General features: G+C 39.9%; 1 protein-coding gene across 4 annotated transcripts in view; it reads right to left on the bottom strand.

Annotated features, from left to right (window-relative positions):
• SPTBN5 (spectrin beta, non-erythrocytic 5) overlaps positions 1-25,514 on the bottom strand; it is a 236,894-nt gene that overhangs the window by 185,790 nt on the left and 25,590 nt on the right. For 2 of the 4 annotated variants that reach the window (XM_072115671.1, XM_072115673.1), the window contains exons 1-13: positions 20,468-20,601; positions 17,355-17,986; positions 15,583-15,721; positions 14,135-14,367; positions 12,646-12,799; positions 11,515-11,715; positions 9,762-9,968; positions 8,824-9,003; positions 8,143-8,295; positions 3,841-3,971; positions 2,640-2,882; positions 1,460-1,747; positions 98-332 (exon numbers count right to left, since the gene is read on the bottom strand). In XM_072115671.1, coding sequence (XP_071971772.1) covers positions 98-332; positions 1,460-1,747; positions 2,640-2,882; positions 3,841-3,971; positions 8,143-8,295; positions 8,824-9,003; positions 9,762-9,968; positions 11,515-11,715; positions 12,646-12,799; positions 14,135-14,367; positions 15,583-15,721; positions 17,355-17,986; positions 20,468-20,575 — 2,904 coding nt within the window. In that variant the 5' untranslated portion in view covers positions 20,576-20,601. Of the gene's footprint in view, positions 1-97; positions 333-1,459; positions 1,748-2,639; positions 2,883-3,840; positions 3,972-8,142; positions 8,296-8,823; positions 9,004-9,761; positions 9,969-11,514; positions 11,716-12,645; positions 12,800-14,134; positions 14,368-15,582; positions 15,722-17,354; positions 17,987-20,467; positions 20,602-23,156; positions 23,386-25,514 lie in introns of those variants that run through there. The other 2 variants (XM_072115674.1, XM_072115672.1) reach the window with 2 other exon arrangements.

Here is a 25,514-nt window from a genome sequence, read left to right as displayed (position 1 = left end):
GTGTAGTGCATGTATATGCTTATTAGCAGTGAAATATGTAGTTCTGTATTATCATAATCAAAGTAATAACAAAATTTGATTCTCAAAACAGGTTTACCCCAAGATCATTGACTCTAAGAAACGCTTCATGGCTGGAAATTGCTGCATTAATACTTTCAGCTTCTCGCACAAATTGCTGCAGCTCCAAGCCTTCCTCAAGTTTCTTTCTTCTTTCTACCCACAAGTCACTGAGTTCATTGTATCCTCCAACCAGATTCACTAAGGAATGTCGGACTTCAGGACTATTGCTGGACTCAAATACGGTTTTACCCATTTGCTGCAGTTCAATGATTCTAGATGCAAGGACAACAATAATTAGAATAATGGAATTTATTACATAATATGCTAACGGATTCTTCTCACAAATTCTTAGATGGCAAGGTCTGTACTTGGTGCTGCAGATTAGTCCCTTAGACTCCAATAGGGCAGAGTGCAGTACAAGTCACAGCCAAATCATTTTAGTTGACTATTAAGAGGCAACATTGACCCCCATTGATTTGGACATCTGGCTGGCAAGATGTCCGCACATACAATAGGTAAAATATGCTTTAATCAAACTCTATTGCATTGTATTAATGTTTCATCTTAATTAATTAATGTTAATCTTTGGACCAGTACAGAGTAGAACTAGACAGATCTCTGCTGCACCAGATTAATGTATTTGATGCTGGATGATAAATCTGGTGCAGTATAAGACTGGCAAGACCTACTTTGCACTTGGTATAGTTTGCTGCGTCACCACCCCGGGCGTAACTACAGCTATAGCAGCCATAGCGGCCCCAGCATCTGCAGTTTTGGCTGTGCATATCCTGTATTTGTATGTGTGTGTAAATGCTGTATTTCTGTGTATATGATGCATAGCTTTATATGCTCTATGTATGGATATATGGTGTGTATATTCTGTATGTATGTATATATGGTGTGTTTATGCTGTATGTATGTATGTATACATGGTGTGTTTATGCTGTATGTATGTATACATGGTGTGCATATGTTGTATGTATGTATATATGGTGTGTATATACTGTATGTATGTATATATGTTTGAACGTGTGAGAAAACAAATAGCTATATTTTTAAGGGGTAAGGGGGGCCCCATTCAGAAGTCTGCTTTGGGGTCCTGCCTCTTCTAGTTACGCCCCTGGTCACCATATTGAATTTTCTGGTGGACAGACTAAATTTTCTAAATTTTCTGGCCACTCCCCCTGTTACTGAGGAAATGTCCCCTTTTCAGACAAGTCAAGAAACTGGCTAAAATGGTCATTATCACATTATGCAGGAAACACCCAGGGTGCATGAAGAGGGCTTAGCTGTTACCCCTCTTCATACACCTGCTGCCGCACCATGACATTGGGGAACGTAATGGTGCGGCAAGTGGTTAAGATTAAGTCATTTGTTAAAAATCCATCCCATTCCTTACCGTTCTCTCTGACCCTCAATCTCCTTAAGCAGGTATTGGTGGTCCCGGAGAAGCTGTTCTGCAGAAGTTACGTCATTGCCCATCTCATCGCTTCTTAACTTTTCTTTTATGTCCTGGATCCAGAGCATCTGCCTGTGACTGTCCTGTAGGAAAACTTTTTGATCTTTGGCTTTTTGGAGTTTATCTTTTTTCAGCTGAGCTTCCTCTTTAAGTTGTCCAAGAAGCATTTCCATTTGTTCAATCTGTTTCCTGATGGCTAAACTCTCTTGAGGATTCGTGTGTCTCATTCTGTAATAAGACACAAATAAAAATAAATAGATTGCATGGGAAAATTCTATATAAATGAACATTTCATCTGCGGGGAGATGTATTAATGTATCGGGTCTTTAGACCAGTGAGTTGAACTAGACAGTTCTATGCTGCGCCACTCATTGTGCTGGAGGTGTAGTATGAGATTGGTTAGCTGTACTTTGCACCTCCTATTAGTATGTCTAGTTTGCTGCACCACAATATTGAATTTTCTGGGGCACTGGTAACGCTCCCCTAGTTACCGGGGATAAGCCTCTTTTTCGAATTAGTCGTTAAATTGCCTAAAAGTTTCTAAAACCTCCAATAAATATGGTGTATGGCATTTCAGGTCCAAGTATCTCCAGTTTTCTGGCTTAGACAGATAGATACTTTTCCCTTAATGTCTGCAGTTCTTTACTGCAAATATAACCACACAATCCCAAGGATTGGGAACAACAACTTGCTGACCAGTTGAAGCCACAGTGGTGGAACCCACACGGACAGAGAGAATGGGGGTCTTTTGTATCCCCAAATAAATGGAACAGCTGCTCACACATGTACACTCTGGCCAGCTCCATTCATTTAGGATAAAACTGACCCCTTTCCTTTTGATCCATGGGTCCCCCACAGATCAGCGAGTTATCCCCTAACCGGTGGACAACCAAAGGGTTTTACGCTTATTCATGGAGCTTCCATAAGAAGATAAACCCTCCGAATCCCCTTATAGGGTTTTCCAACTTTGAGCAGACGTTCCCTTTAAATGTAAGTATGGGAACAGTTTTGTGCTTGATGAAAGAATTTATATTACTGTGCATGTACATACTAAATGTTCAGTACTTGTCATTTGAGGATAATTATAGGATTTACCAGACTGTAAATGTTAAGTACTTACGATTCTTCCATACTCTTTAAATAGGCGATTTTTCTCTCTAGCACATCTATATCCCTCTCATGTGCTTTCAGTTGACGCTCCTCTGACTCCAGGTTCCCAGATGGCTCTGAACCCATCAGCTCTTGTCTCTTTTCCTGTATTAGAGCTTCCATATTCTCACAGTTTTGGAGAAAAGTCTTGACGTCAGCCAGGCCGATGAGCTCTGCACCTTTCTGTTCTTTCAGGACTTCCAAACGATCCCAACTAATTAAGGTAAATACTTTATTAATTACGTTCTCTTCTTTTATGATCCATAGCTGGTACTTAAAATATGGTTGCAATAACATCATGCCTTTTGCAGCATTTTTGACCCAAAAACCAACCCCTTTTGGAGGATAGCCAGTGCCTCCTGGACGTTTAGATCATGTACTAGGCCCTTGACTATGAACTGGTCTCTATGGTGTCCGGCTCCCTGAACATGAATGTGTACAAGCCCTTTTGTTGGTCTGATCCCACAAACTGCCCAGGTTGCATAGGGTGGTAGGGTAGTCCTTGTATTATACATAAATATGATACAAGGACTCTATGTTGACAGAACTTCAGTTTTGGCAATGAAGTTAATACAAGGTCGGTGCTGCAGTCCGACTGGTAGGCGGGGAGTCCTCACATCATATTTGTGTATAATGCAAAGGCAGTTTTTAGGAACGGTCCAACATACGGGACTCTTTCCATGGGCTGCACTTGTTTGTGTGCAGGTAGGCCGGGAGGGTATGCGTCACTACGATCACAGGGATTTCAAATTTATATAGGTTTTATTAGGTTTTAATAGATTTTCAAAAATTAAAATCTGAGACCAATAACTTTTTTACACTTATATAAATTTGGGACCTTTATGATTGTTTGATCATTTTTTTATTCAAATATTTATGAATGGGAAAAGGGGGAAAAAGTGGCGACTTGGACATTTGAGCGCTATTTTCCGTTATGGTGTTTACGGCCGGGAATAATAACACAACATTATAGTACGTCCTGGTGCGTAAAAGGGAGATAGGGGCCGCAAACTATTGTCCTGAGGGCCGCAGTTTGTGGGAGACCCCTGCTTTAGCAGCTAAAGTTTTTGCAGCTAAAAAGCTGTTTACTTACACTACAAAGCAAGAATCCCGCCTAAACCTAAGGTCTTTCTGATATAAATATGTGAGAAATCATAATAAAAATACCCCACCTGTAACCAATAGTCCTCAGGCGGTCCAGAATTTGATTTCTTTTGTCAGGGGCAGTACTGGCTAACTCATTAGCCACATTATTAATTTCATCTAGACGAGCCTTTCCAGCAGCAAGATCAGTCAGTAAATTCTGGAACAAAATATAAAGGAGGACATTTATCTTAAGTCTAGAAATATGTGTCTAGTTTTGACTTTTTTTTTTAAGGTTTTGGTCGATAAATGAGGCAGGTGAGCATGGTGGGTTTTTTGAGACTTTTGTCTAAAAAGTAGCACAAAAGTCTCAAATGTTTAAGCAACCGATTGCCTACGTCTGCTCTGGATTGGAGCTTATTTCAGCAAAACATTGCGACTTTTCAGATGTCCACTTCTAGAAACTTATGACAAATCAGGCATTCCCCTAAAAAAAAGGACAATGCTAAAATGACTCAAAGAAGAAAGAAAAAAAGATTGTGGGGGAGATTTATCATATCGCCCCTGCACCGGCGTATGATAGCAGCCATGCCCCCCCTCATCATGCCGGATACATCATTATGCTTAGGCCACTTGATGTGTCTGGTGGGTTGTGCGGCCAGAGAGAAAAACTACGTCTGGCATAGTTTTGCAAAAGAATGCCCACTACTTCCAGCGGCCACTGCGCCCCGCTACACTCCCTCCACGCATGTTATAGACCAGGAGTAACTGTGCAGATTGTATATAATGTCTTATCTGCAGGTATTTTCCCCATTGTATTGGCGAGGAATTGGTACACCAAGCATATTAGGGAGCTGCAACATTTTTTCCATTTTTTCTTGCAGCATTTTTCCTGCATTTTTTCAATTTTTTCCTGCAGCATCACAGTCATTATGCATACCACTGCTGCAGTCGACCACTAGCCTCAGCAGTGATGTTTTTGTATGTATGCAGGGGTGCCCCATCCATTAGGTCAGCTGAGCCTCTTGCTTCAGGCAGCACCAACTGTAGCATGAGTGAGAGAAAAAGCATCAGTGGTGCAGTCACCTGCTACAAAGCAGAACTTGACAAAATAGTATTTCTTTAAAGCAGCATGGGTATGGAACACTGTATGGAGAATAAAAAAAATTACCTAATATATTACTATTGGATGGGTTGGAGGTGGCGCCGTTCTATAACTCGCCTCAAGTAGCAGAAAGTTCATGTTCACCCCTGCATGTATGACACATGAGTTCTGAGGCCATGAATGGACCGGTACCACTAGTACTGCTCATACATCACTAGCCTCATTCAGCAGACACATGAACAATGTAGGCCACATTCTCACTGTAGACCACCTTGTGGACAGGGCTGTAATGGTGGGGTATGACAAATAATAATAGCATTTTTTATTTAGGTTCCTTTGCCCAGTTAGCTAATTAAATATTCGTCACAACAATTATGTACTGGGTGGAGTCTAAACTGGTTGATACTTGCAGGATCGTCACTATAGACAATTAAATCTTACATAAACGGATCATTTCAACACGATCTTGGCAAATCTCTGCACATTTCCACTTCTTTTCCTTCCAGTATATGAATATATTATGAAGATAACCCTGCCAATACAACTTAAGATGTCTCAAACAATGTTCTTTTGTAACCGGATAGAATAAATATCCTGGATCTGTCAAAGCAAAGCTCAAAATGATGCCTGGAGGAGTAACTCTGAGAATTAGGATCCAGTATTTAAATTGGAATCATATTTTGTTGTAAAAATAACAGAATAAGACAAATTAGCCTGAATGTTACAAGATATCGTTTGCACAATGTTATTTTATATCAGAGCTGAGCAGGGCTGGCGCAAGCACCATGCATACCCGGGCAAGTGCAGGGGCCCACATGGCTGAATCTCAGTCCCTAGCAGTCTAGAAGCCCCGGGTGGCGGGTGAGGGGGGCTGTTTACAATGAATCCATGAGGGAAGGACTGTATATAAACCATGATGGGGTTGTATATAATTAAACTAAAAGGGAGATATATAAAATAACTATGACAGGGATGTTAGGAAATGATAAACTAGGGAATTTCTGAATTTTTAATGCCGCTACATGAGTTCACTACAAAGGGGCCCACTGAGGCTCTGTCGCCCAGGGGCCTACTGAAACCTGGAGCCGGCCCAGAGCTGAGGCATACACACAAGTCTGCTAACCTTATGTGACCGGCAAAATTCTGGAGGCTCGGGAACTGCCACGTAGAGGGCAAATGGTGATCCCCCAAGCACAATGGGCAGCATTTAGCAGATACTATATGAGTGTGGCTCAGAAAGTTCTGTAAACTGCTCCACAGAATAGATGATATAGTTAACCTATAACCTATCACTATAACCTATGCTTTCATGCAGCGTACCTCAAAAAATGGCTCTGCTGCAGCTTAATGGGGTTAGTTTTACTATATAAAACAATCAATGCAATTATGTGAGGGCCCAAAGATCAGGGAGCCCACACGGTGCTGTAGACCCACAGACCCAGATCCCACAGTTACGGTACTTTAAACTGCATGAGTGTGCTCATGATACCAAAACTGAATTAACCTATGGCATTTCCCTTCTTGCCATTTGGAGTGGGGGTGTTCATTTGGCTGGTCACATGACAGGACTTTGCTTCACTGTGTACACTTTACCAGTATATATCTGTATGCCTCTTTATTTGACTTTACTTAAAGAGGACCTGTCACCCTAAAAAACGCTGTAGTACCTGTTTCTAAAGTTAAAGTACTGTTATTAGCAGTGTTGAACTGCTAGCTGTATCGAAACCTTCTGATAAAGCTAGAGAACACTGCACTGCCATAGCTTCAAAACAACGGACCGAGCTTACAGCGGTCCGGTGTATTCATGAGGGGGTGGTCCGAGGCACTGCCCTCTCCTCTGCTTCTTCCATAGACCACCCCTCCCATGCCATAGGCTGGCGGTGACTGCCAGACTTCATGCAGCAGTCACCGCCTCCTAGTACCGCCCCATTATTAATACGAATAAAGCCAGCTGTTTAACACTGCTAATACTGGGGTAGTGCTAGGAGTTGCTTACTTTAGTAAGCAAGTAATTTTGCTTGTATTCAATGTATACAGTATATAAGTAGATTGAATCTGTTCAATGTAACTTCAGAAAGGGGAGCATTGTTATTCCCGAAATTCCTGGAAACATTGGACTACAATTATGACCACAACTTACTTTTATTTTTATTGCAACTTAAAGGGAACCTGGTTTACAATTAACCCACCCAAAATAAATACTTCATAAAAAACATTGCCCTTATCCATAAATAGTTCAATTCCATGGTTGCAATCTAAAAAAAACTGTTTGCTTACTTATATACATAAAAAAGGTACTGTGTGTAGTTTGTGTGTAGTTTGTGGGTGTCGCTGGTGACGGGTTCTCTTTAAATGAGTAGTAATTGAATACAAAAGGATGAACCTGAATCATGTGTATTGGGTTATGGAGGAGATGATGAGCCATATAACCCATAGAGATAGAGGTTGGGTATGGCCAAGGTAGAGTGAAGACAACACTCTACACCTGTGCAAAGGAGACCCAGAGAAAGTCCACCAGCTCTCTGACAGGAGAGAAAATAAACCAATAGATAATCAATAGCTCTAGTGTTGCATTAGATTTCTAACCAACCTCACACTATATTTTGGATTGCAATAGTAAAATTTACAGTGTACTGGATGCATGTGAAAAGGAACTACAGGACGCATGCCAACATCCCAGGAACCTGGGCACCAATAGTTGCACTGTTGAGTGCATTTCCCCAAAACAACATTTGTGACAAAACAACATTTTATTTCTATGGGTAATAATTTTGTTAATTATGCTATTATAATCAAGTTATTTTATTAATTTGTAAGGGGAAATATATGTATGTTCACGGTTAGGTCCAGAGGGGAAGAGAGAGAGTGATTTTTCCTTCATTAAATTAATTAGGGAGAAGGGAATACCAATGGCATGGTCAGCTGACAGAGTACATCAGAGGTACATCAGAGATATAAATCCACATGGCAGAAAGTACAATATCAGGAGGCAAGGGGTGGTCAGAAGACAAGAAGGTAGGTAACTAGTATCCAGATCATGTGGAAGAAACAAACAGGCAGTTAAAGCAATGACTGGCAACTGAATCCAGCCCCAAGGAAGCTTTACAGCCTGTTAATGAGATGATTGAGAGGCTGCTGAGCAAAACAATAAAGGTTCTAACCCTCGTCTACCTCTTCAAATATGAGACGTAACAATAAGCACCAAAAATCTTCAAATGATTACATTTCCAGATGTCCATATGTAACAGTTATGATAATACCGCTTATAGCAACGAAACCTATTTACCTCATACTTCTGCTGCATGACCTCTACATTATCTTGGTTTGGCTGGAAAGTCTGAAATATCTTCTCCTTGTCATCCATCCAAGACTGAAACTCCCCACAAGCGCTATAAAACTGATATAGACGGATCATTTCTTCCAAAGCCTTCTTCCTCCTCTACAAAACAAATACAGTCTATGGGATTTGTGTCACAATTTAAAAGGATAAGAAAAATTGGCTTGGCAGTGGAGATATGAAAGAGATCCTGTTACTCTCAGTCTCAGCACATATTATTGCATAATGAACATTGGGGGAATTTATCACGACTGGTATTTTATATGCTCCGTTTAATCTACTGAGATGTGAGATGTGTCTAATAGATTTGTCATCATTTTCACAAAGCAGCAAATGACCACTTTGTCACAGAAAGTCACAGACTCTGCAACAAGTTATTGTATGTTCGACATGCCCTAGAGGCCATAACCTTTCTGCGTAGCCCACTTTATGCCCATCCTCTTCCAAAAATTGGCTTGAACAAAAATGTATTATATTCACATTCTGTGCTGGACATATCCATGTAAGGTACCTACTGTTAAGGTTAAAATCTTCTGAAGACCATGTAACCTTTATGATTTTGTATCTCAACCAGAGAATGTTATGAGAGTAACATAAAAATGGCAACTCTAAAAGCTCTACATTTATTACCTTGGCCAATAGTTGGAGATTCTCATATGAGGCCTCTATCTCCTCCTGCACAATTCGGATCTTGTTTGGTGTCTCTTGTTTGGACTCTTCGGTCTCAGGAGACCTTGATGTTAAATAGTCTCTTTTTTGTGGCTTGTTCCTCTCTTGTGTTATCATTATAATCACTGGCTTTTTCTCCTGCTGCAATAGAAATGATAAATGATGAATCCATGGAATCATATCAGTGATCAAGTGGAATTGAATGCAGTCAGAGACATATAGACAAGATCTATCTAATGTGCAGGGTTGACCAACTTACTGATGACAGTAGATGTTATGTGATTATAACATTCCATATTGTTCTTAAAGGGGTTTTCCCATGAAGGCAAGTTAGGGATAGGGCCTAACTTGCTGATCAGTGAGGGTCTCAGTGCTGAGACCCCCATGGATTGCGAAAATGAGGGGTCCAAGTGACCCCTTCGCCGCTCCTCAGACTAATGGAGCAAATAGCCGCACATGACCGTTCTGTTCCAATAATCTCTATGGAGCTGACGGAGAAGAATGGTCATGCACGGCCGTCTGTTCCATTAGTCTTAGGAGAGGCGAGGGGTGGGTCGGACTCCTCAATTTCAAGATCTCAGCACTGAGACCCCCACTGATCAGTAAGTTAACTTGCCTTCGTGGGAAAACCCATTGGGTTGTCACCAACAGTGGTTGGCAGTGGCTTAATCCCCTATCCTTATAGAGAATGCAGGAACACTTGGCTATGATAAAAATGCATTCCTATGAAGGATGTAGGAAAAGTCAGCTAAAATACCTTAAAAGAGGACATAGAAACCGTTAATCACAAACCTATATTCCAAAACAATGAACCAATATTCACAGACCTATGCAATAGTATTCAACTCAAGTTTTCAACTCAATTAAAGGTAAAGTTTCGTATGACCAGCAAGACGTACGATTAAAGGAGCTTTGCCTGCTACTGTCTGAGCCTGGTCTCCAAGCCTTCTCACTTCCATGGAATAGGCTACAATCTCTTTCTCAAGTCTCAGGTGTCTCTGTAGTATGGCTTCAGCGCTGGACTCATCCTTTCCATAATCTTCACTCGTAAGAAGCGGCAGATGTTCTTTCAGCCAAGATTCTGCTTCGCTTGCATCAGCAAAGTACTGGATGAAAAAAGAGAAACATCATATAAGTAAATATATGACTATTTATACAAAAATAAATGTCAATTAAGAGCTACATTGTATATGAATATTATCTTATAAATTGCATTAAACATCATGAAGCATCATACTCTTCCATCTGATCTGACATGGGGCTTGGGGATGTTGGGTGGGACAGCTATGACAACCAGTAGAGAGTAGAATTGGTCCTCTAAATTACACTAGTACCTTCGAAAATACTTAATGGGTGTTAAATGGTTAGTTTGGCCACCACATTATATAGCAGGCAGTCTTTCCAATTGTATTGTATAGGAAAGCATGCCCATTTAAGCTCATTTTACTAAAATACTTGAAATATTACTTCTTCTCATGGTGGCTTAACCAAAACAGTTAAAAAAAACAACAACTGTATGTTAAAAATACTAGTCTGCAGGACCCAAGAACCTGGTGAGTTATAGGTTCACATGTATAAGGACCTTAACAAACAATATTTTTGATACAAACAAGCAAAATACTAACAATAACACAGTCAAGATTAATGTAAAAAAATCCCCATACTAATATCTGGATGCATGGGGACATTTTCAATTTAGATTCTCAGTTCCATTTTGTCAGATGTTGTTACGAAACTAGAACTTAACCATTATATCAAGTAAATGTAACAGATGACTTTCAGGATTTTACAAATTCTAGTTCAGTGTTAAGCTTTAAAACATTGGCCCATATTAATAAAGCGCACGGTTTTCATAAATAAAGACCGATGCACAAGTTTTTTTTTCTGGTGGACTCCGTTTAATGGGCATGCACCCCAATTATGTTGGACTTCTGACATAAATGTGGTGGCCGATGCTGAACGCTCCTTTGGGTACACAGTATTGTTGGAAAGGCCATATAAATACAGGTGCAAGCGGTTTACACATGTATTTATATGCAAACTAATCCAGAATACTGGCACAAACACATTAATAAATGTTGTGGCTATTCTCATTGTTACAATTTCACTGCAATAAAGGGAACCACACAAATTGGAGTAATATGTCAGAACAGACTTATAGATGCACCATATTTATAACAGTTTCTAAATTTGGCACATCTAGAAGTCAACATAGTCTCCAAAAAAAAGTGAATTCGAAAAGTCCCATGGTAGTAAATTTCCCTTATTGCGTTACTGAATATTCAGATGCACTTCTCAGAAAATAAAGCAGGAAAGTTGAAAAGAGCAAAATCAAGCCAAAACCACTTTGATTCAAAAATTCAATCCAAACCACCTAAACAAAGCTGGTAATATAACCCCAGGAGGGAACGCAAAGGAAAATTCTGACCTGTCAAAACTGATATCCAAAGAGCAACCATGAAATAAACCACTATAAATCTGGCCATAGCGCTCATCGCAGGATAAAACCACATTACGGTCTGCCTTCTTTCCTGCATTTTAAAGGTTTTCTATATTTATATCAGCTTTCATCTGCAGTGTATGAAAAGGTCTATATACTTTTTCGATTTATCATCGTTACATTGTGGATTATCCTAGAAATAAGTGCATCACCTGTTTGATGAGTGCTGCCACCTCTAGACGATGTTTACTTCTCTTGACCTCTTCTTGAAGCTCCAGCCACTGCTTTTGGATATTGTCAATCATTTTTTGGATAGCCACCTGGTCCGTGTAAGTCAACTGGCACAACTCTTTTCCATTTCTCACCACTTTGGCAAGAATAGATTGGTGGGAAAGTATTTCTGCTTCTAAGGCCTAAAGAAGATACAAAAATATATTTTATAAGTGTGGAAATGCAAGACACCAGGTGCTGGTTACTGATCTCATGCATTTCCAAAGAAAGACGTATGTGATCGGGCCGTGGCACGTCTCCGTCTGCTTTGATGCAATTTCTAAATGGAGTCAAAGCGCTACGTGTGACAACACCAATAAGATGTAAACTCACAAGAAAAGATGTGCCATAAAAACCCAAAAATAAATATCAAAATTACTTTATTAATTTACAAACAACAATAACCACATTGATCATCCTAAGAAACCCAGGCAACCAGGGAATGAGCGTGTCCATGTGGGTGGACACGCTCATTCCCTGGTTGCCTGGGTTTCTTTGCTCCCTTTTGTACAGCCATGCTGACTTCAGGTTTTGCATTTAGGATGGTCAATGTGGTTATTATGCCCTGGCTATGTTGAGCATATATTGTCTGTACATATATTGATTATACTGACTATAACATTATTGTTTATCTATATGCACTTTATTGTATTATATGAATTGGGGATGTCTACTCTCACCCCATTTCTGTGTGTATTTGAGCAGTAACCCTTATGATTAGTGGAACCAGGGATGGTTGTTGGTGAGTTTATCACACTCACCACATCGAGTTTTTTGGTGTAGTCACTACACCTTTTAATTGCTTTTATATTGTTTGTCTGGTCTTTGTTGTTTGTAAATTAATAAAGTAATTTTGATATTTATTTTTGGGTTGTTACATGTTTGTACGGTGCCCATATACCCATATACCCACTATTGATATTTGATTGTGCGGTACCCCCCATTTCTTTGTATTAACACCAATAAAATGCACACAATTGTCTGGCCATTACAAACAAACCTTCAAGAGAACACTGCAACTTTACTTATAGGAGAAAAAAGCAACATATTAGCTTAGTGTCAGAGCGCCATACCTCTTGCTTTGCTATGGACGAGTTGATGTGGCTGAGATCTCTGCCTGGGTCTGCCAGCCTGAGCACCTGCCACTTTTCATAGATCCAAGCCTCTTCCTCACCACAGTCTTGGAAAAACTGATACAACTTCAATAACTCCTCAAGACGTAGTCTCCTACATAATAAAAATAAGGTTTATACGATACAATAAAAAAAACATACATGACATTAATAAAATTACTGTTATACATCTATGTATGTTGTACATAGATATACTGTTCAAATAATGCAACCATAAAGTATACAGCTTTGTATATAGCACTATGAGATGAGCATATAACAAGTACAAGAGAAAGTTTAAAGTGCTCTCAGCTGATTTAAAGGAAATCTACCATGAAAATCCATCATGCTAAACCACGGGCACTTACTCATAGATCCAGGCACCGTGACTGAGGTAATCCTCTTATATTCATTATCCACAGCCTCCTTCCTTCTAAAATCAACTTGTAAAATGATGCTGATTGGCCTGAGGTGACACCCTAGCCCAGTGGTGGCGAACCTATGGCACGGGTGCCAGAGGTGGCACTCAGAGCCCTTTCTGCGGGCACTCAGGCCATCAGCCCAGGACAGAGTTCTCCAAACACTGAATCTTCCTGCTGTCCCAAGCAACTTAAGAGATGCTACTCTCTTTATTGGCTGTTTGGAACTGTGGGGAAAGTAAGAAGGGTAAGAACTGCATTATCTTTCGAGGTCATCCTGCTGGACCACCATTTTTCCTCTACAGAAAGATTCTCGAGAGAGAGCCTACAATGATAGTCTGAATTTGCCCTCCTGTCAGCTGTATTTGTGGCCTCAAGGGGGCAATACAATTGAAAGATGTGGAAGAACAGGCAGCAATAAGTTACTGTACAAAATTCCATGCTGGCACTTCACGGTAAATAAGTGGATTTTAGTTGTAGTTTCGGCACTCGGTCTGTAAAAGGTTTGCCATCACTGCCCTAGCCCCTCTGTGATCTGGTTTTACAGACTTTTACACTGTCTCACCCTCCCCCATGCTCACTCAGCACTCAGAATACATAAGAAAGTGCTGAGGGAGCAGGGTGAGGGTGAGACAGTATAATGGCCTACAAAGCCAGATCACAGCTAGGGTAGCCCCTCAGGTTTTTTTAGCATAATTTTAAAAGTTGATTTAAGCAGATCGGAGGCCATGGGTAACAAATATAAGAAGTTTACCACAGTCATGGTGCCTGGGTCTTTGAGTAAGTGTTCCGGGTTTATCATGATGGATTTTGATGGTAGATTTCCTTTAAGGATGATACAGGTTATTTCTTCCCACCCTATGCACAGGGTGCAAGCACCTAACGGCTAGACGTCTAACAGTTTGGACCCACAGCATTTCTGTTGATAGCCGATGAGCGCTGCTTTGGAGAACCCATAAAGCATGTTATTATATATGAGAGTATCCCATTCAACCCAAATGTCATAGTTATTTTCTGTAAAGACTTCTTACCGAGATTTGCTGAGGGATACCAGGTTCTGATAAAGTTGCTGTAGGTTCTTTACTTTGGTTTGGAGAAGATCACCATAGCCCCTTTCACTCTTTGGAATATCTTCTGCCCTGGCTAAAATGTGTCTCACCGATTCGCCATATGACATAATTTGGGATTCAATTAAGTTGTGTTCCTGTAGAAAGTAGTCAACCTCAGGGAGATGTTTCCCAAGCTCCTTGGATCCTATCAAATCCTGGCATCAAAAATAAAGACAAAAAAAAATTAAGAAAAAATAAATAAAAATGCAGCAAAGACCAAACTCAATGAACCATTAACTATTTCAATATGTAGAGTAAACCAACATGTAGCACACTAAAAATTTTGTTAAATCTTTGTACCGGCAAATCATAAATGAGATGTGTATTTTCGATCATTGCTGAATATGTCATTGTTGTTGGGATTGTTGAAGTAATCCGGGAGGTGCAGGGAAATCTCAACTTCTATGTCTGCAATGCAGGTGATTTCAGCTGTATATAGGAGTAGCGGGAGGGCAGGTACTATCTTTAACCTTGGTACATTGAGTGCTTAGAGGCTATGGTAGCAATGCTATTGCTTAGGTGCTGTTAACATAGAAAGCTAGAATGATGAGCAATATATCTGTGAGAAGTCTGAAAGCTGAATGTATATGTAGGGCATATATATATATATATATATATATATATATATATATATATATATATAGGCAATACAGTGAATATACCCACCCCTACCAGTGCATTATTTGATTCACTATTTATAAAGGGTAAACCACAGTCACTGTTTCCTTTCATGCTGCAAAATTAGCAGGAAAACACAAAGCTAGAACATCATTCATCAAATATTGATGGCCTACAGTAAGAAAAGACAATTAAAGGAACTCAACCACTAGAAAAACGGCTACAATTACTCACTTCCGATTCTCTTCACCGGGATCACCTAGAAAATAATTAGCAGCACGGAGTGTGGGGACAAGATGTCCGGCGCTCCGGGCTGCTAATTATGCACATCTCCGCACCAACCTCTACCATGCTGGAAGAGGGAGGTTGTGTCATGCAAAAGGCATGAATTCTCGCCTCTCACGTGACATCAGCTCCTACTCCCATGCTAGGAGGGAGGTGCGGGGGCGTGCAAAATAAGCAGCCCAGGGCGCCAGACATCTTGTCCAGTGCTCCATGATGCTAAGCATAAGTTTCTTTTGTAGGTGATCCCGGCCTGTCAAGACTAGCGAAGAACAGCACCGAGATCATGGAGAAGAGGAACAGAGGTGAGTATTCGTAGTTTTTTTTGTTTTTTTTAGTGGTTAATTTCCTTTAATATTTCAGTTCTAGAAAAATAGATGAATTTAACTGTTTTCAGTCACAGAAGTCATAGAAATACATGAGTACATCATAATGGTGCAAGGTATAGGGTATATAGGTATAGTTGTTACCTGCATGGCCTTCAACTCCTCAACAACACTGTCAGTGTCTCGTAAAAGAACCAGGATCTGCTGCTTGTCTTCTAATAACTGTTTATGAGCTCTTAGTAAGCGGAGCAATCCACTCCAACCCCTTGATAACTCTTCTTGCCTACATCATAGAGAATAAGTATATCAGATTAGTTTACAGAATAAGTTCACTGATGGGAATCATCAATAGTCTATATAAAAGAGCAGATTTAAAAAAAAATGTATTTATAGTAAAAGCATTATACTGCACCAGATTTGTCAAAGTTTCTAATTCTGGATGATAAATGGCACAACTTGGGCCATGCCCATTTTATAAACTTTGTAAGATAAGACTGTATTCACACAATGATAATCTGCATCAGTTATTGTGAGACAAAACCAGCAGCAGGCTGATCACACAATGGGAAATCTTGCCATTATACAGGATCTTATCCCTGTCTCTATACCTCACCTTGACTCACAAGAACTGATGTGTTTTATATTCTGTTTTGATCCTGCTTTTGTTGTAGTTTTTTGTATCACATCTGGAATTTTTTAAACAAATGTGTGCCACCTGTTAAATTAAGAAACTACACCAAAAGACACATAAAAATTGAATACAGAAAATCACATTGCAGAAATCTTATAGAACCTGAAACTGAATCTCAACTGCATCGTAAATAGTTTTAATGTGGTTTGAGGTGCATTTTCTTAACAGGTGAAAGACTCTAAGAGGGGATATTTGATATTAAGGGTGCATTCACACGCCAAGTTTAACGCATGCATTTCAAAATGCAATGAAACGGCTGAAAAGAGATTTGCCTAATTAAATTGATGTTAAGATTTGTGCTTTATGTTAACAAACAGATGTGTTAACGTCACATTAACTGATGCGTTTTATAAATTCAAATGTTAACAGCAATTTAATTAGCGTTTCATTGCGTTTTGAAATTGTTCAACGCCATGTGTGACTGCACCCTCTAGGGCAGTGATGGCGAACCTTTTAGAGAGCGAGTGCCCAAACGACCACAAAAATCTGCTTATTTATTTCGGAGTGCCAACTTGGCAATTTAAGCAATAACTTATTGCTTACTGCTTTGTCAAAGCTTTCAATCGTATTGGCGTCCTGAGGACATCAATACACTAGAAAGAGGAGAAATTCAGATTATTGATGTAGCGTCCCTCCTGGGTCCCCTGTACAGGAAGAATGCAGGGCCCATGGCAGGAGCTCAAATTATAATCGAGCTCTGTCCACATCTTCTCACTCCTCCTGCAGTCCCAGGCAGCCAAGGATGTGTTACTTTAAAATAGTGCTCAATGTCCTGTGTGGCCTGGGACTATAGGAGGAGGCCATGGGTCCTGTCTTATGAACTCTATGCTGAGGACCTGGGTGCCCACAGAGAGGGCTCTGAGTGCCACCTCTGGCACCCGTGCCAAAGGTTTGCCACCACTGCTCTAGGGGAAACATATTCAATAAATGTGATTCACTTGTTAAGTTAATGTCTTTCACCTGTTAAATTTAGAAACTGCACCTATAATATCAAAACTGATTACGATGCAGTTTTAACCGCTACATGTGAGCGCACCCTCAATCTACCTGTGTCTTTCTTTCACTTCCAGCTACATAAGGAACAACGTGCTGAGCAGGGAGACATAAACTGTAATGTTAGAAGATAGTGCTAATAGAATACTATAGCCAGACAGATATCTTCTGCCTCTTAGTGTAGTACTGCCGTATATTGCACTATTATTATAAATTAATAAAACAAACTTACTTTGTGCTGATTGCTGCTTTGTCGTGATAATTCTCTCGTTCTAACACAGCACACATCTCAGCAAGTGTAGTGAACCGCTGTTCACGAGGCAACACATCAGCCTCAATTGCCTCCAGCTTCTTGGTGGCAGCCAACACCTGGGTGATATTGTTGGGTTGGAAATCTTGCCGCTCTATGACTTGTCTCATTTCATGCAGGTAGGACTCTCTAAGATAGGCCTTCTTGTGGAACATCTGAGCCAGTTGTTCCAAACGCTCCAGCCTAAGCATCTCTTTCTGCAGAGCCTTCTCCCGCTCATACTCTGATTTTTCCAAAATTGTCCAGTACTTCTCTATATCACTCAAAGACTTCCCATCAGGTGGAAAATAAGGTCGCAAATTGTTGGCCTGTATCTTGGTCCGGATATTGAAAAAATGAGCCTCAATCAAACCTTTCTCCTGATACTTTGCAGGTTTTTCTACTGTACGATAGGTCTTAAAGTTAGCCAAGAGCTGCAGCATGCCATTCATGGAGTTGGGGAAATGGCGGTCATTCATCTCTACAACTTTATGCTGGATCCACCTTAGAAGATCAGTTACCATGGCCTCATACTGACTCTTCAGATTCTGAATTTCAAGAACCAAGGACATAATCTAAAAAAAAAATAAAAAACAAAATATATTAATATTTGTAAATTCCAAAAACTAAAACTGTGTTCTCATTTATAATGGCTACACATATATTAAATTCCTTTCATATAAACTGATATCTCAACGATATTGCCAGAAATTCAAAGCGACCAAATGTTTATCCCACTGCTATGAACAATATTATAAAGTTATTCTAGAAATACCAAAGAAAATAGTCTGCAAAACCTAATATTAACTAGTATAGCCAAAACACTATAACAAAGCCAATGCTATGATAAAAACAGAAAAGTGTGTATAGGCAAAAGTTGCTAAAACAGCAATAAAACTGAGTAAAATTGTAAAGTTATGGGGTTAAAATTATCTTCATTGTGTAAACATTTCTAGGTGATTGAAATTGGAGGACTTTCTTTCATGGGCAAACCCCATTAAGCTGATATTATTCATGGGTCAGACTTAAATACCAATTCTATATAAGAGATAAACTAAATGTGACCAGTAATGCCATATAGCAAGTAGTACACCCAGGCTTACTAAACCCATGTGCATGTCAAAAGCTATTATAAGTCAAGGGGGAGATCATGTACGAGAGGCAGAAGTCACACCCATGCATTTGGCGCGGATGGTGACTTCCTCAGGGGTCAGTGTTATAAAGCTATATCCATATCCAACTATTTGGGTAGATTTAATATTTGTGATTTATATACTAGCCTTAAGGCCCATTCATACAAGCATATTTAGGGAGTACACTATGGACTGTATGGTGGCCTTATTTATCAGGCTGGATACTGCAACATGTTTTGGATCCTTGCATCATTGTCATAGGACACGGTCATTTCACTGCACTACAGCTCTGTACTGATAACATATTTTTTTAGCACATGGCTGTAGTCATATGGGGTGAGAGTGGCATGTGCTATGGGTATATTCCACCAATTTTCAATGTTGGCATCTTAGTACCACGCTGGAATTTAGGGAGGTCTGTTGAGCCATTCTTTCACCAATGTCCATTCCCGGAGCCTGGAGGGAAAGGGACTACATGATACTGTATACACTTCTGGGAATGGGATTGAATGAAACACCCGAATACAGGCAGTCCCCGGGTTACGTACAAGATAGGGTCCAGAGGTTTGTTCTTAAGTTGAATTTGTATGCAAGTCGAAACTGTATATTTTATAATTGTAGATCCAGACAAGAAAAAATTTGGCCCCAGTGACAATTGGAGTTTAAACATTTTATGTTGTAATGGGACCAAGGATTATCAATAAAGCTTCATTACAGACACCTGACAGCTGATTATTGCAATCTGGGACTATAATAAAGCATTCAGAAAGCCTCACCAGAGGTCAGAGGGGTCTGTCTGTAACTATGGGTTGTCTGTAAGTCGGGTGTCCTTAAGTAGGGGACCGCCTGTACACTAATTTAGTCTCCCATTTCATGGAGGAGATAAACTAAGAAGAAGGGACCAGTATTTTGGTCCAACTGCACGTTTTCTAAAGTTTGATGGGTATTGCACACATTCTGGCATATAACTAAGCAAACTAATATGAGGTTAATGGTTAGGCTGGACAAGGTAAAGGTGTTGTATCATCAATAATATTTATGCCCTATCAACAGGATAGGGCAGTGATGGCGAACCTTTTGGAGACAAAGTGCCCAAACCGCAAAACAAAATCAATTTAATTACCATTGAGTGCCAACATGGCATTTTAAGCTGCAACATTGAATCATATCGGCCGCCTGAGGCCACCAATACAGTTGAAGGAAGCAGGACATATTCAGACTATCATTGTAGCTTCTCCCCAGGGTCTCTCTGTACAGGAAGAATGGTGGGTCCAGCAGGAGGACCTCCAAAGATAGTGCACTTCTGCCAACACCTGGGGTGATGGCCTGAGTGACCACAGAAAAGGCTCTGAGTGCCACCTCTGGCACCCGTGCCATAGGTTCGCCACCACTGGGATAGGGGATAAATGTATGTTGTTCACATGGGGTCTTGGTTGTTTGATTCCCCCATTCAGCAGAACTGGGAATTTCCCTGATTTGTTCCATAGCATGTGGTCCTGTGCTCCAATGACTTTAAGATCGGTTCCTTGGAAGTTCAGAATGGATCAGGCCAACTTACCATCTCCGGTTCTCTGGATTGTGGGTGTTCCTATAACAAAGAACCCCAGCAACCATACTTTTATCCCCTATCCCAGGGAATACATATGTTTATATTTACAAAAAAACGACAAAAAATATACAGTTCAAGTAGTAACAACGAATATGTGAATTCAGTAGTAAGTACCGACCCATGAAAGATAAGAAAAGCAGAATTGTGTTGATAAACAATTGATATATACTGTAACAGATTGTTATTTAAAATTGATTTTAATAATATTATGCATCTATTATGTATGCAGTGAATAGATTGTACTTTTACTCTTGCATTTAGACTTCATGATCTGATATTTCTATCTATGTTTCAGTTACAGAATAATTACCCACCTCTAGGGAAAAAGTGGGGGGAGCTGGTCCCTGCATCATTATCCTGGCATTGATATTCTGCCATCTCAGCCAGGTATTGCTGAAGGATCCTAACAAGTGAAGCGGCATTTCCAGAAGAAGAGGCTGCACCAGAGTCTTGTTCCTCTCAATAAACAGGTCACAGGATAGACCATAATAACTCCTGGGAGCCTCTTCCCTATTCCCACCTTTTAAAGGGACATGTACCTAATGTTTTCCTCTTATTACCAGGATAATGTTTCATAAATTAAGTTTTATTGGTAAGTTTTGCAATAGTCAACTGTGACATTGTCTGATTCTGTGTTATCAGACTGTATATAGGACTGGTTTATTATATATTTTATACAGACACATCTTCGCCAGTCACAATCCTATTAACAAGGATTAGGGAAGCTGATTTCAGTGAAGGTAAGATTAGCTGACGTCTCTCTCCGGGTAGCAGTGTCAACTACTAGTAAAAGGCAAAGCTTATTTCTTGCCTATAAATATCTAGGGTTAATTGACCTGTGGTACAATACAATCAGACGTTAAACCATACAACTAAAAGTAATTCTACATGGAAAGACAGAGCTTGAAATTTAGCAAGGAACATTGGGGCAGATTTATCAAGCTGTCTAAAAGTAAGAATCTTCTTAGTTACATAGCAACCAATTACAACTCCCCTTTAAAATACCATATATACTGAATATATACTGAAACCCAAACTCGGCTTATACTTGAGTCAAAAAATATATCAAAACTCACCTTTCTGGCTTCCCCTGCTGCTGGCTATATACTGGCAGACTATATACTGGGGGATATGGGCTGGCAGGCTATATACTGGCAGACTATATACTGGGGGATATGGGCTGGCAGGCTATATACTGGGGGGCAGGTGCTGGCTAAACACTATGGGGCAGGGTCTGACAGGCTATATACTGGGAAGGCTGTGACCAATGCATTTCCCACCATTGGCTTATACTCGAGTCAATAGGTTTTCCCAGATTTTTGTGGTAAAATTAGGAGCCTCGGCTTATACTCGAGTATATACGGTATTAATGATCATAAGTAAAATGAAAGCTGAGCTGTAATTGGTTGCCATGGGCAACTAAGAACATTCTTACTTTTAGACAGCTTGATAAATCTGTCCTAATTTTATTATATATTTATATATTTTCCATTTTCTCTATTGCTGCCATATTTGCAAGAAACAAAGCAGCTTCTGATAAATATGGCACATAGCTAGAGATGTATCCTTACTTATTCTAGTCTTTCTCTTTCATTTTAGCTACTTTTGTTGTTTTTGCAGTCATTTTTCAAGTATGCCTTGTTCTGCACCTTGTGCAGTGCCTTATGTGTCTTTATTTTCCAAATATTCCCTGCAACTTTTCACTTGTGTATCACTTTTTGCTTATTTTTGCTAAATTTTAGGCGCCAATCTGCACCTGGTCCAGGGGTGAGCCCTCTTCATACAGAGTTGGGGTTTTCTGCATTTTGCAGCAAACATCCACCTCTAATACCCATGGGCATTAACCTTGCTGATGCCACCGGCAGCATTTAAAAGGTGGTGGCCCGTGGGCACCACCATCTTTGTTCCGATCGTTGCTCCCCGGCAGGTCGTCAGGGGGAGGCAATCGGTTGCCATGACAGCCTCTTCTTCTTCAGACCTGAGCCCATCTGGTTTCTGCAGTTCCGTTACAATGAGCCAGTGGCTGAACACAAGGACTTATCCTACTGTATGTATAATAAGCATATTGTGGGATTGCAGCCCTCCGCTATAAGGAGACACTGGGACTCCTCCTGACGTATCCTTACAATGGAGCACAAAATAAGATTTCACCATAAGGGCGGTAACATGAGCAGCCATAAACTATGCAGTACATATATATAACTGATATACTGATGCCAAATGCAGAATGCAGGAGAACAAAGACCATGGGGCAGATTTATCAAGCAGTCTGAAAGTCAGAATATTTCCAGTTACCCATGGCAACCAATCACAGCTCAGCTTTCATTTCACCAGTGCTCATGAATATTTTAAAGGGGAGCTGTGATTGGTTGCCATGGGCAATTGGAAATATTCTGACTTTCAGACTGCTTGATAAATCTGCCCCCATGTGCCCATGGATAAATGTTATGCCTGGACTCTTTATAGAAAACCTATTGTGACAGTAGAAAATGAAATTTGCAGATACAGACTCTGTTTGCCATTGACATAAAACAGATGAATGTAATCGTACAGGAACACACAGAAGCTTAGGTATGAAAAACAATGCCACCACTGCAGGAGATGCCATTAGCACCCAGGTGACAGCAGCACCCTGTATTCTATCCAGATTGAATATAGCGGAGATCCTCTCTTCAGAATGCAGAATTCTGCGAGGCCTCACATCATCTCCTGGAATTAGTATGAACGAGAGTCATTGATATTTGGTTGATATACAACTTGTTCTAAGGTTGTTCATTGGTTTTTAACAGCCAAGTCTGAATGCTGAAAAGAGCCTATTTTATATGACCTGTGCTATTAAAAAAATCAATGGGTTATACCACAATGCTAAGAATGTGATATATCTTGTTGTCGATAACCCAGTAATTCAGGGCATATATGACCTCTCAGGACTAGAAGGAAAAATATTACTCATATTACTACAAATAGTCATTTAAGTATTGTGACATATTATAGAAAACTTACATTTCCGATCCTTTTCTGACCAGTTTGGCCCTGTTTCATTTTGGAGAAGTAATGGTAATACAGAGACACATAAGTCATTATGGACCGCTCATCCGGATGTGGGATGACAACATCTTCAGCATCCAGCAGCTTGGATATTCCTAGCCGGCTATCTGCCACGTTGAAGGCATTATTGAGGTTGTACAATGGTTGGCTCGCTCTGAGAGACTGGTAGTCAATGAGATCAGGCCTGTGGAATACAGAACATTAAAAATAATAAAATATCATAAATGGTAGATACAGAGACCAGTCTTACTTATATAGGAGAAATGTGATTCCCATTTTTGGTATTCCTAAGGTCCTATTAGTCCCACAGGGACCCACTGTTTCCATTGTTATAAGTATCCCTTTATTCTAACAGTGAATTTATTCTTCATTTTTTATTTTCTACTTTTCCTCTTTGCGGAATATATCCAGTTAGGTCCTATATGTGTCTATGGGGGTTATTTATCATAAGACCAGCTCCTTGCGACAGTTCTATGTCTATTTTTGGAGCTCCGCTGCCCATGAGATTCATTAAAGAGGTGTTGGCCCTCTAATAAATGTGTGGGATTTTTTTTCAAAAAGTCTCAAAATGCAAAAAAAGTCCCAGCACATACATCAGAAGGGGACTGGAGTAACTATGAGACTTTTTATGGGACTTTTGCAAAACAGTTATGAATCTGGCTTTGCACAGTATTGCACTAGCAGTACTTCTATGTTTACTCCAGATGAATGAAGAGGTGTATATAGCCCTGTGAGAATTTTTAAAACCTTTCTATGCCAAAAGAGCCCAGCAACACCAATAATAACTAGCCCCCTATTGGTGGCCCCCCAGTGGCGATATTCCAAATTCCAGTTTGACATGAGGTTTACATATCATGACATTGTAATGGACGAGTTTCTGTACCAGCATATGTATGGATAACACCGTTAAAGGGAACTTACCAAAGTTGCACTTTATATCAGCACACTTGGAGTTTTTGTATTAACCTTGTATGGCAGAGACTTTTTGTTGGCATATGTACTGACTAAGAATCACACATTCGTTGAGTATATATATATATATTGGTTTATATTGTATAGTGAGTGGTAGGGACTATTGAGGACCACTGAGTACTCGTAGCAGGGTGTGTCCACTGTGAAGACCCATACCGGGGTCTCCGGTTGTCATTTCATGTACATTGCATGTTTTAAATGATTTTAAATGTATGTCTGATTTTGTTCTTGTTTGGATACAAATAAATATTTGAATTGCATTATCTATGAGCAACTTGTGGTGCATCTTGTCTCTCAGCTAGATTGTTAAAGGGAACTTGCCACCATGACAATGCAAAAATATCTGCAAGCAGCATGTTATAGAGCAGCTCTGTAACTCTCTATATTAATGCATTAATCTGTGAATAGATTCCTATAAGCTGTAGAACAGCATAAAAAAGTGAATTAAAAACACACTTTTATTCCAAATAAATTAAAAACAAAGATGTGCCATAAAGAAAAAAAACAACACACTTCTGATTTTTAAGTCCTTGCACTTGCATAAATGTTGGTTGCACAGCATAGAAGCTGAAAACTTGAATTTCTGAGCATATTACCAGCATAAAAATGGTAGCAATGCATTTCATAGAATTTCATAAAATTGACTTGGAGGAAGCTCCTCCTTAAAGAGGTTTTCAGCTGAACGGTGGGGGTCTCAGTGATAAGACCCCCTGAGATCATGAGGACAAGGGGTCAGATGGGGGCTGTCAATCTCCGCCAGCTTCATAGAGATCAATGGAGCCTGCTGTTCCACTTATCTCTGGGGGCAACGAGGGATCCGATAGACGTGATCTGTGGGGGTCTTATCACTGAGACTCCACTGATCAGCAAGTATCACGTGGATAGGGCCTAACTTGTTTCCTGGGTAAATTCCTTTAAAAAGAAGGCATTTTAAATTCTGGTTTTGAATTCCAGGTATCTCAATGGCATGAATTAAAAAAATGATTTATCGGATATTTATTAGTTTACAATTCACACATTGGATTTATTAAGAAAGACTAATGTATCTGTGTTTTGTAAATTGATATGTCTTGTGCTTTTTTTTACGTTTCTGTTCCACGCATGATCGAAAGATATATGGTATACGTTTCAACACAATTAATCAGATGTGTGTGTTTTGGCTGTTAAGTGTTAGTATGCACTTTGTATTGTAACATGAATAAGACTTAGCGTAGATACGGTACTAGCCGAAACATATAGGGGCACATTTACTCAGGCCTTGCGCCAGTTTCTGTCAGACTTTTTACGTTCTATTTAGTGCAAACTGCTTGCACACGAATTTAAAAAATGCCCGCGCCACAT

The sequence above is a fragment of the Engystomops pustulosus genome, chromosome 7 (assembly GCF_040894005.1).
Source record: "Engystomops pustulosus chromosome 7, aEngPut4.maternal, whole genome shotgun sequence".
NCBI lineage: Eukaryota > Metazoa > Chordata > Amphibia > Anura > Leptodactylidae > Engystomops > Engystomops pustulosus.
The sequence above is the reverse complement of the archived record's forward strand: the minus strand, read 5'-3'. Positions and strand labels throughout refer to the sequence as shown.